Source organism: Chelonoidis abingdonii, chromosome 11 (genome assembly GCF_003597395.2).
Source record: "Chelonoidis abingdonii isolate Lonesome George chromosome 11, CheloAbing_2.0, whole genome shotgun sequence".
NCBI lineage: Eukaryota > Metazoa > Chordata > Testudines > Testudinidae > Chelonoidis > Chelonoidis abingdonii.
The window spans coordinates 16,565,777-16,577,665 of record NC_133779.1 but is presented as its reverse complement, the minus strand read 5'-3'; the positions used below and the strand labels follow the sequence as shown (position 1 = coordinate 16,577,665).

The 11,889-nt window shown below is 60.5% G+C and overlaps 1 protein-coding gene across 1 annotated transcript in view; it reads left to right on the top strand.

Annotated features, from left to right (window-relative positions):
- DHDH (dihydrodiol dehydrogenase) overlaps window positions 1–2,990 on the top strand; it is a 7,712-nt gene extending 4,722 nt beyond the window's left edge. Inside the window, exons 4-7 of the mRNA XM_032806447.2 lie at window positions 928–1,177; window positions 1,928–2,052; window positions 2,176–2,326; window positions 2,667–2,990. Of these exons, the coding sequence (XP_032662338.1) occupies window positions 928–1,177; window positions 1,928–2,052; window positions 2,176–2,326; window positions 2,667–2,776 (636 nt within the window). The 3' untranslated portion in view covers window positions 2,777–2,990. The remainder of the gene's footprint in view (window positions 1–927; window positions 1,178–1,927; window positions 2,053–2,175; window positions 2,327–2,666) is intronic.
- Window positions 2,991–11,889: the final 8,899 nt, after the last annotated feature.

The following is an 11,889-nucleotide window of genomic DNA, read 5'->3' as shown; positions in this document are numbered from 1 at the left end:
AGACCTTCTAAAAACGTTCAGATGTATGACCGGCACGCGAACCCTTAAATCAGAGTGAATGAATGAAGACTCGCCCCAGCACTTCTGAAAGGCTGCCGACCCCTGATCTAGTCTGACCTCCTGCACAAAGCAGGCCACAGAATCTCACCCACCCACTCCTGTAACAAACCCCTGCCCTGTGTCTGAGTTACTGAAGACCTCAAATCGTGGTTTAAAGACCTCAAGGTGCAGGGAATCCTCCAGCAAGTGACCCGTGCCCCACGCTGCAGAGGAAGGTGAAAATCCCCCAGGGCCTCTGCCAATCAGCCCTGGAGGAAAATTCCTTCCCGACCCCAAATATGGCGACCAGCTAAACCCTGAGCATGTGGGCAAGACTCACCTGCCAGCATCCAGGAGAGAATTCTCTGTAGTAACTCAGATCCCGCCCGATCTAACATCCCATCCCAGATCTCTTCTCCTTATGGGGGTAAAATGAAGCAAAGCCGGTTATGGGAACCAGGGCTTGGGACGGGGCTAAGACCTACCTGCGCCGTGCCCCTCCGGTACTGCCTCGCAGTGTGATCGGTGCCCGTCTGCAGGGCGGCGTCATGCCCCCCTCTGTAACGTGTCGCCGTTAGACACCTTAAGCTCACACCAAAGGCTCTGGCTGCCCAAAGGAGGTTCCGGTTCGCAAGAGGGCCCGTCTCCCCCCGGCTCATCTGGCTTCTGGGCAGACCAGTTGTCTCTGGCCACGCCCGAGTACAAATCGATTTAGCCCGTTAGTGGTTTACTCGGCACAAGGGAGCTGAGGGGGAGAGGGAGTGTGAGAGGGAGGGACAGTGTGAATGGGGGAGTCTCTGGACACAGCTGGGCCCCTGCCCAGCCCTCCGCGGCATGGCGCCCACAGGACCCACTCTGCTCTGTGTGTGTGTGTGTGTCCCCGACCAGGCGTACTGGACCCGATTTTTCCCAGCCTCGGAGCGGCTCTACTCCCTGCTCTCCCAAGGAGCACTGGGGGAGCTGAAGGTGGTGAGGGCCGAGTTCGGGGCGCCTCTCTCGGGCTGCCCCCGGATAGTGCAGAAGGAGCTGGGGGGCGGCGCCCTGCTGGACATCGGCTGCTACTGCGTCCAGTTCACCACCATGGTCTTCGGGGAGAGACCGGAGTCCATCCTCGCCTCGGGCTTTCTCCAGCCCACTGGTAACAGGGGCTGCGGGTCGGGAGTGAGGGGCACCGGCAGGGCTGGGGGAGCCCCGGGCTGGGCTAGCAGGGGCTGCAGGTTGGGAGTGAGGGGCACTGGCAGGGCTAGGGGGAGCCCAGGGCTGCGGGTCAGGAGTGAGGGGCACCGGCAGGGCTGGGCTTGCAGGGGGCTGCGGGTTGGGAGTGAGGGGCACCAGCAGGGCTGTGGGAGCTGTCAAAGTTAGACTCAGGACTCAGAGTTTGTCAGACCACTTGTTTGATTAGCACAGCGCTCTGCTAATACACCCAGATAATGTGAGCACCATACAAGACACAAACTATCTTATTTATACAGATGAAAGGGCAGGAGTTTAGACAAAGGAACAAAGAAAGGAACAGACAGGAAAACCCACCTGTGACACAGCATGCATATTCCACGTCCTTACTGATCGGTATCGATTTAAGGCTAATACTTTTCCAATTGCCCTTAAACGGTGCAATTGTTCTATGCTAATGTCTGTGTTCCTGACACCTGGATTGCAACATTCCAACAATTTTGCTTAAAGATGCAGACAACATTTCTTTAATCCATTCTTATTTTTACAATATAATTAATTTTATTTTCACAGAGCCCAGGGCTGGGCTAGCAGGGGTTGCAGGTCAGGAGTAAGGGGCACTGGCAGGGCTAGGGGGAGCCCAGGGCTACGGGTCAGGAGTGAGGGGCACCGGCAGGGCTGGTTCTATGCTCCCATCCTGTACTCTCCTTCCCAGGCGTTGATGAAACGTTGTCCGTCATCCTGAACTACCGGGGAAAGCGCCAGGCCGTGATCACCTGCTCCGTGCTGACCGAGCTGCCCAACCAGGCCGCCATCAGCGGCACCAAGGGCATCATCCAGGTGCCTGAGGGGGGAAACTGAGGCATGCAGAGGGCTGGGGACTCCGCAGCGTGGGACAGAACCCAGGAGTCCTGGCTCCCAGCCCCCCCCGCTCTAACCACTGATTCGTTGCTCCCCTGGCAGCTCCCGTCCGAGATGTGGAGCCCGACTGAGCTGGTGGTGAACGGGCAGCACGAGGAGTTCTCCCTGCCCCCCCCGGCCCAGCCCCTCAACTTTCCCAAAAGCACCGGGCTTCGTTACGAGGCCCAGCATGTGCGCCAGTGTCTGCTGAAAGGTAACCAGGGTGGGGGTGCAGGGGCACTGCTGGGGGGAAGGTCGCAGCTCCGAGCATATCCAGTAGGGGGCACTGCTGGGGGGAAGGTCGCAGCGCCCAGCGTATCCAGCGGGGGGGGCACTGCTGGGGGGAAGGTCGCAGCGCCCAGCATATACAACAGGGGAGCACTGCTGGGGGGAAGGTCGCAGCGCCCAGCGTATCCAGCGAGGGGGCACTGCTGGGGGGAAGGTCACAGCGCTGTAGCCCCCAGCTGGGGAAGTGCTGGAGTTCTCAACTGGGGGCACTGCTCCGGGGCGGCTCGCAGCACCTCCCATACTGACACCCCTCCCCCCACCCCCAGGCCTGAAGGAAAGCCCCATGGTGAGCTTGGCTCACTCCGAGCTGGTGGCCTCCATCCTGGACGAGGTGCGGCGGCAGATGGGGGTGACGTACACCCAGGATCGGGCCTGACTCCTGCTGCCCGGGCATGGGAGTCGGCGCCGGGAAGCCCTGGGTTCTGGATGCGATTGCGGGGTGTGTTGTTACAAGGAGCAGCCGCGAGGAGGTCACAGATCTCGGCTGCTGTGTGGCGTTTGACGTGGTGCCGGTCGACAACGGTGATTAAAAAACCCTGAGAACACTGGAAAATGAGCCCGTGAAATGGATTAAAACCCAGCTAGCGGAGCGTTCTGACTGCTTCCCTGTGCCTGGGGAGGCGCCGTGGAGTGGGGGTGTTTCCTGCGGGGTCCTGGGTAAGCGAGGGAAGGGTCCCCCTATTGTGGGGAACTTTTCCGGCTCATACCCGTCCCGGTGGGATGGGCTAGTGAAAGGATCTGAGTCCTCGCTCCCACTCCCTTTACCCAGGGGCCTGCCTGACCTCGAGGGGTCCCATCCCTCCATCCCGTGCGGCAGAGTCCTCGTAACCCCGGCAAGGCTGGGCCCCGGAGCCCTCGGGGCTCGACCTCCAGTCTCGTCATGGTCACTTAGGACAGGGGCGAGGGTGTCCCCACTCTTGGGCTCTCTCCTTGCACCGGATGCTGCCCTGACCCACTGATCATTACTTAGAGTTCAGAGCACGTACAATTTACGAAACAGCAACTCATACAAAACAAGGCAAAGATGGAGAAGGTTCAAGGAAAGCCCGTCACCCCGCTCTGGGGCAGGGGGACGTCACAGCCAGCGTCTCTGGGATGTCAGGGCAGTTCAGTCTGTTCCTCACACGGCCCAGGCCCTGGCTGTGCTGCAGGGATGCTGCGGGTTGGGCACTTGCTCTGGTGGTGGCCACACACCCTCAGGCTTGGGGTGGCAGGACCCTTCTTCCCAGCGTTGGCTCTGCCCCATTGGGGTTACGATCCCCCTCCAAGTCTGGCCTGCAGGGCCCCAAGACTGGGGGCATCTCCCTGCGCTGGGCCCACTGCCCAGGGTCTCTCTCGCTCTCCCCAGCTGTTCATCGCACGCGGCTCCGGACTGCTCCTGCTCCAGCTCCAGCTCCAGCTCCAGCTCCACCCTCCCTCAGCTCCAGCTCCCTGGGCTGCTCCTCTGGCCCTGCTGGCTCTGGTTGCTGCGGCTCTGCTCCCAGCACAGGTCTGCTCCCTGGGCTGCGTCTGTGACTCTGCTCCCTGAGCTGCTTTTCTGGCCCCTCTGGGTCCAGCCCAGCTCGGCCCCCTGTGTCTGACCCAGGGAATCCCGGCTCACACGGAGGACGGGACCCCCCGGCCTCCTGCCTCCCCAGTTAGCCCGTCCTGTTCCTGGGGCCGGTCAGTCTCAGGGTCCTGATTTCCCATCCACCCGTCCCCTCCCTGGTGCCCCTGGCAGGAAGGGACGAGAGTCCCGACACCTGCGCTAGTTCCCAGCTTTTACTGAGGAGCCGAGAGACACCAGCACAGGGGCCCTGGTCATGTTTCCCGCGGCCGCAGGCCCTGGGGGGTGACGCTGAGCCCGGGGGGGGGCGCTGGGGGCGTTTTCCTGCGGCGACGTGTCAGCGTCTGTCCAGGAGCAGAGAACTGGGGGTCGCCCCCTGGCCAGCCGGTGGGGGGAGGGGGATCACCGCTGGGGGCGGGGGGTGAGACGCGGCGCAGGCCGGGGCTGCGTGACGGGGAAGCGGCGTGTGGGGTGGGGGGGAGGGGAGGAATCCCGAGCCTGGGTGGCGGGGGTGACGCAGACCCAGCTCTGAGGGGAGGTCGCAGTGCAGGGGGAGGGGCGGGGTGTGGGGGTGGATGGGGTGAGGGGGACGGGGCATCCACTACATGGGGGGAGGGGCATATTTGGGAGTCCCAAATTCCCTGTGACCCCTTATCACTTCCCTATATGGCCATCGTGTGGGGGGGGAGTCCCATCTATTTGACACGAAGAAATGATAACAGGAGGTTAGGCGGTGGCTTACTGATTATGCTTCCCCGCCAATTACCGGCGGGTTATGGCAACACTTCAGAGTTCGGTACTGTCCACAATATGGCGGGATTCGGGCAGCTATACCTGAATCATTCCGGTCTGGATCTGCAGTGGATTATTCGCATTTGCTGCCTCTTTACGTCATATTCCGCTTCTCTCCGGCTCCGGCGGCGCCTAATGGCGGCCCAGAGCGGCCTTCACTTACCGCCCCTTCCCCGTACATTCCGCCCTTGCGCGCGGAGGGGGAAGCACCCGCGGCCTGTGCGAGGCGAGCCTCTTCCCGTGCGGCCGGCGAGCATGGCGGAGTTCAAGGTGCGCGCAGGGTCTGATCCCCCCCTCCGAGAGCCCCAAAGGGGTGTGGGGCTGGGGGGCCGGGCTATGGGGCTGCCATGGGCAGGGGGGGTGTCGAGCTGAGGGGCTGGGCCATGGGAGCAGGAGGGGTGTTATGGAGACTCGGGGGAGCTGGGCTATGAGGTCGGGTGGAGTGGGAAGGAGGGGCGGGGGTGTATGGAGTGAGGGGGCTGGGCATGGGATGCGGAATGGGGGGGGGTGGGGGTATGGAGCGAGGGGTTGGTGGGTGGTTGACGCGAGCAGAGAGGGCAGGGGAGTAGTGGAGCTGGGTGGGGTGGAGGGGCAGGGAGTGTGTGGATGAGAGGTGGTGAGGGAGGGGGGCGGGGGATGGGAGGGAGGTGTATGGAGCTGGGGGGCTAGAGGCCATGGGGGCAGGCGCGGGATGTATGGGAGGGAGGCGAGGGGCGGGGGTGGTGTGTGGAGCTCGGGGGGACTGGGCGATGTGGGGCAGGGAGTAGGTGTATGGGTGGGAGGAAGGGGCGGGAGACTGGGGGAGGGCAATGGGGGCGGAGAAAAGATTGGGCTGGGGCTGAAACGCTGCTGAGAGGGAATGGGTGGCCACGGAGGATGGAGAGGAAGATAGGGTTGGCAGAATATAATGGGGGGGGGCAGCTTAAGGGAACATCCGCTTGGGAGAAGCGAGAGACTCCTGTAGTGGTATATCGAAGCCCCCAGTGGATCCTGAGTGGTGACTTTGGGGAGGCAGGTGCCACGTCACACACACACTCATAGTGGTTGGGACCGAAAGATGATCCTAGACGGACTGGACCTGGTTATCTCAGCCAGCAACGGAAAGTCTCCCCCAAGCCCCCCCGGTAAGATAGGTGGACCTTACATTCATTGCATTGGCCCCTTATACACAAAAGATCTGTTACTCCCACACTCACATCCTCCCTTGCTTTCTCACCCAGTTCGGTTGCATACGCGGAACTCGAGGACACTACCTGTTTCTGGAGACTGCCGTGGAGTCAACAGACATGGTAGGCTCAAGCAGGGTCCCCTGCTAAGAGTGAGTAGTCTTACTCGAGGAGGAGGCTGCCAAGCAGCACGCGGGAACCCCTACTCCGCAACACCAGGTTGAGGGGTCCTACCTTGCCGGGGAAGCTGAAGTTCGTGGACATGACGGCGTTGATAGTTGCTTAGCAGTCGATCAAGAGACAAGTAAGACACACTGTGAACATCCAATAGCACTAAATACCATCAATCTTGAGACATGCTAACAGTTCTCCCGGGGGAACAGGAAAGACAACTTGGAGCGTTCTCATCCCCGCTTGGAGGAAGAAAGACGGGTAGGGGAGCAAGGACGTGGACCTGAGAGATTCCAGCCATGTCCCATGGCTCTGCGAAGTGGACGCAGTTATAAGGTCTAGTGTGGGGCAAGGCGTCAGGACTTCAACTGGGGTTTCGTTCAGTTTTCCTTTAGGGAACTGCCTGGCTAGAGGACGTCTGGTTACTATCAGGAGGACATCACATCCAACCACATAGAAGGAATTTGCGTTCGTCAGACGATGCCCGGCACACAGCAAAAGGAGACCCCACAGGCTACTGTCCTAATCGCCCTTGCTTCACACACCAGGGTTTTAACCCAAGTCGAGTGCGCGTCGATTTGTGCAGTATTCCACTCACTATCGACCGCGGGACAGAAACTTTGGTCGCCGATCCCCAGACGAGGCAGCCCAGACTCAAACAACCACAAGAGGACGGTAGACACAGAGACAGGACCAGTCCTTAAAGTCCGGAAAAAAGAAATAATTACTGCAGATTCCTGATGTCAGATCCCAGAGATACATCCTAACACCGAGTAGGGAGAGCAAGCAGGTTGTGGCGTAGATTTCACTGTGGTTGTGCACTCCTTTCGGTCTCTAGTGAGGACCGTCGGCCAAAATGCCCCAGGTGCCGGCTGCCATGTCTTCTAAAAAGGGGGGAGGCGTCAGGGATCACACAGCCCTAGTGATGACGGTATGCCATACTCGGTGGGACCTCCAAATTGTAAAGTGATGTAATCAGGACTCACGTTTGTCAGACGCACATGTTTGATTAGCACGCGTTCTTGTAACAACCTAGATAACTGGAGCCCCATAAGGACACAACTATCTATTTTACGATAGAAAGGAGAGTAGTTTATAGACAAAGGGACAAAGCAAAGGACAGACAGGAAACCCACCTTTGACACAGCTGCATATCCACGTTCCTTACTTGATCTGTATCGATTTGTAAGGCTTAATACTTTTCCAATTGCCCTTACAACGGTGCAATAGTTTTATCTAATGTCTTGTTCTGACACCTGGATGCAACATTCCACAATTTGCTTAAAGAATGCAGCAACATTTCTTTAATCCATTCTTTTTTGACATATAATTAATTAATTTTCAACTAGAGCCCAGCGGTGGCTAGCGGGGTTCAGGTCCAGGATAAGGGCACTGGCAGGGCTTAGGGGAGCCGATGCTCCGGTACAGAGTGAGGCGCCCGGCAGGCTGTTCTATGCTCACATCCTGTAACTCTCCTTCCAGCAGTGATGAACGTTGTCCTATCTGAACTCGGGGAGCGCAGGCACGTGATCACTCTCTCCGTGCGACGGCTGCCAACGCAGGCCAGCATACGCTGGTTTCACCAAGGGCATATTCAATAGCCTAAGTGGGGAAACTTGGGAAGGCTGAGTGACAGAGTAGAACGACGCTGTGCGGATCCGATGCTGTGGACAGAACCAGGAGTCTGGCTCTCCAGCCCCCCCCGCCTAACCCACTATGATATTCGTTGCATCCTCTGGCAGCTCCGTCACGCATAGTGGCAGCGAGCCAGACTGCAGCTGGTGGTGAGCGGGCAGCACGAGGAGTGTCTACCCTGCCCCCTCCGGCCAGCCCCTCAGATCTTCCCAAAGCACTGGGTGCTTCGGTAGCGAAGCTCCAGCAAATGCACTTGGCGCGATGTCTGCTGACAAGGTAACCGGGATGGGGGTGCAGGGGCACTGCTGTGGGTGAATCGGTGCAGCTACGAGCATATCCGAGAGGGGCCTGTGCTGGGGTGAAGGTCGCAGCTGCCAGACGTATCCAGCGGGGGGGCACTGCGTGCGGGGGAATGGTCGCACTACCCAGCATATACACACAGGGAGCCATGCGATGGGGGGAAGTCGCACGCCCTAGCGTATCTCACGAGGGCACGCTGGGGAAGGTACGGCGCCGTGTATGCCCAGATGGGCAAGTGCTGAGTTCTACTGGGTGGCATCGGCTCCGGTGCGCTCTGACAGCACTCCCATACTTGACACCCACCTCCCCCACCCACAGGCTAAGGAAAGCCCACTATGGTGAGCTTGGTCACTCTCGAGCTGTGTGGCTTCCAACCTCGACGAGTGCTGCGGCAAGTATGGGCGGGTGACGTACACCAGGATCAGGGCTGGACTCGTCTGCCTGGCCGGCATGGATCGGCGCCGGATAGCACTGGATTCTGGATGCCAGATTTGCTGGTGTGTTTTACAAGGATAGCAGCCGCGAGGAGGTCACAATGTTCTGGCTGCTGTGTGGCGTTTGACTTGACGTGGTGCCCGGGTCGCACGTGACATTAAATAAACCCTAAACACTGGAAAATGAGCCCAGTGAAAGGATTAAACCAGACTAGCGTGAGCGTCGTGCTTCCCTGTGCCGGGGAGCTCTCGGTAGTGGGCGGTGTTCTGCGCGGTCTGTAAGCCGATGGACAGGTCCCTTATGGTGGGAACTTTCCGTCTCATACCCGTCCAGTGGATATGGCTAGTGAAGAGATCTGATCTCGCTCCCACTATCCCTTTTACAGGCCTGCCTGACAATCAGTACGTCCTAATCCTTCCTTCCCTGTCGGCAGAGTCTCGTACCCGGCAGCTGGCCCGACGCCTACGGGCCTCGACATCCCTTGTCTCTCATGGTCCTTAGGACAGGGGCGAGGGTGTCCCCCTCTTGTGCTCTCCTTGCACCGGATGCTGCCTGACCCAACTGTCTAATGATTAAAGTCAGAGCACGTACAATTACGACAGAATCATACAAACAACAAAGAGAGAAGTTCATAGAAACCCTCACCCGCTCTGAGGCAGGGGTGACGTCACAGCAGCGTCTCGGAGTCGGGGAGTTCAGCTGTTCCTGCACACGGCCCAAGGACCCTGAGCGTGCATGCAAAGGGATGCTGCGTGGTTGAGGTCCTTGTCTGGTGGTTGGAGCACACAACTCAGGCTTGGGGTGGCAGACCCTTCTTCCAGCGTTGGGCATTCTGCCCATTGGGGGTTACGATCCCTCAAGCTGGCTGCAGGGCCCCAAGGACGTGGGGCTCTCCCTGCGCTGGCCCTGCCCAGGGTCTCTCGTCGCTCTATACAGTGTTCAGCGACGCGGCTACCGGACGTGCTTCCTGCTCAGCTACGCTCTCAGCTCCAGCTCCCAGCTCCTCACTCAGCTCCGCTCCCTGGATGCTCTCTGTGCCTGCTGGCTCTGGTTGCTGCGGCTCTGCTCCAGCACAGTATGCTCCTGGGCTGAGTCTGTAGAATCTGCTCCTGATGCTTCTGGCCCCTCTGGTCCAGCCCAGGCTCGACCCTGTGTCTGACCAGGGAATCCGTCACACGGAGGACGGGACCCCCGGCCTCCTGCCCCAGTTTGCCGCCTGTTCTGGGCGAAGTAACAAGTACGACACATCAGGGTCTGATTTGCCATGCATCAGTCCGTCACCTGGTGCCATGGCAGGAACGGGACGGAGTCCGACACCTGCGCTGAAGTTATCAGCTTTTACTGAGGGCCGAGAGACACCAGCACAGGCCTGGTCAGTTTCCGCCGGCGCAGGCCTGAGGGGGAGACGCGAGCCGGGGGGGGCGCTGGGGGAGTTTTTCATGAGAGCGACGTGTCGCGCTGATGCAGAGGCAGAGAATGAGGGGGCGCCCCTGGGCAGCGTGGGGGAGGGGATCCCGTGGGGGGGGGGGGTGAGCTGGCCAGCCTGGGGCTGCAGGCCGTGGGGGGAGGCGCGGTGTGGGTGTGGAGAGGAGGGGGATCCCCGCTGGGGCGGGGGTGACGCAGCGCCAGCTCTGGGGGAGCGCGTGCAGGGGGAGGGGCCGGGGTGGGGGGAGGATGGGTGAAGGGGGACGGGGATGACCACTCAGGGGAGAGGGGCATTTTGGTCCCATTCCCTGTGACCCCCCTTTCCTTTTCCCTTATGAGCCAATCCGTGTGTGGGGGGGAGTCCCTATTTACACGAAGAAAATATAACAGGAGGTAGGCGGTGGCCTTTATGCTGTCCCGCGCCTTTCGGCGGGTTATGGCAACACTTCGGTTGGAATGTCAATATTGGCGGGTTCGGGCGCTACCTGAGATCACTTCCGGTCTGGATCTGCAGTGGGATTCGCTTTGCTGCCTCTTTAGTCATTTCCGCTTCTCCTTCCGGCCGAGCGCGCCTTAATGGCGGCCCCAGAGCGGCTCACTTACCGCTTCCCCCCGCTCACTTCCGCCCCGCGCGCGAGAGGGGGAGCACCCGCGGCCTGTGCGAGGCGAGCCCTTCCCGGCGGCGGACATGGGAGTCAAGGTGCGCGCGAGGGTCTGATCCCCCCCCTCCAGGGTGAGGCCCAAAGGGGGGTGTCGGGCTGGGGGGCCGGGACTATGGGCTGGCATGGGCAGGGGGGGGTCTGAGCTGAGGGGCGGGCATAGGAGCAGGGGGGGTGTATGGAGCTGGGGGGCTGGGCTATGGGTACGGGTGGAGTGGGAAGGAGGGGCGGGGGTTATGGAGTGAGGGCTCGGGCTATGGGATGCGGGATGGGGGAAGAGGGTGGGGGTATGGAGCGGGAGAGCTGGCTATGGTGGTGTGGGGTTTGCGAGGAGAGGGCAAGGGGAGTAGTGTGGAGCTGGGGGGCTGGCCATGGGCAGGGAGTGTATAGAGGTGGGAGAGGGGCAGGGGGAGTGTATGGAGCTGGGGGGCTGGGCCATGGGGCGGGGGATGTATGGGTGGGAGGAGGAGGCAAGGGGGTGTGTGTGGAGCTGGGGAGGCGGGCACATGGGGCAGGGGGGTGTATGGGTGGGAGGAGGGGACTGGGAGCTCGGGGGGGCCATGGGGGCGGAGAAAAGATGGGACGGGAAGGCTGAAACCTGCTAGAGGGGTGGGGTGCCACGGATGGATGGGAGAGAAGATGAGGTTTGGCAGAAATAAGTGGGGAGGCAGACATTAAGGGAAACCTCGCTGGTGAGAAGGCGAGACTCCTGTAGTGGTACATCGAGCCAGGGATCTAGTGGTGCTGGGGGCAGGGTGCCCGCTACCACCCCAAGTAGTGGACCCAGAGCTAGGTGGTACTAATCTCCCGCAACGAGTACTGCACCCCCCAGCCCCCCCGGTCAATGTTGAGGTGGCACCTTGGGCCCCTTAACCAATGACTTTCCCCTACACTCTCTGCCCTCTTCTCAGCCCCAGGTTATGGTCATGGATGACCGGCACCTTTTGGGGCACATGGCAGGCCAATGTGGCCAGCAGAGTCCTGCTGTGAGTGTTACTGGGGGTGCCCCCAAGCCTGGAACCCGCTATCCCTGAGTGGGTCCTGCTCGGTGGAGCGAGTCTGTGGATGATGCTGTTCAGTGCTCGAAAGTCCAGGAGCCGTGAGAAACCCATCCACATGGCCTACCAATCTGAGACTGCTCCCGAGGGGCCAGACGCCGTGGGTTCTTCTCCCAGCATTTTGGGAGAGAGCGGGGGGGAGGCAGGATCTGGGTTGCTCCTGGCCTGAGATGTAGAAGTAGGGTCTAAGTGTGGGGAGGCAACGGTCCTGGTTCTCTCCTGGCTCTGGAGGGGAGATGGGGTCCTGCTGGGGGAGGGCAGGACGTCCTGGGTTCCGCTCCTGGTCTAGGAGGGGAAGCGGA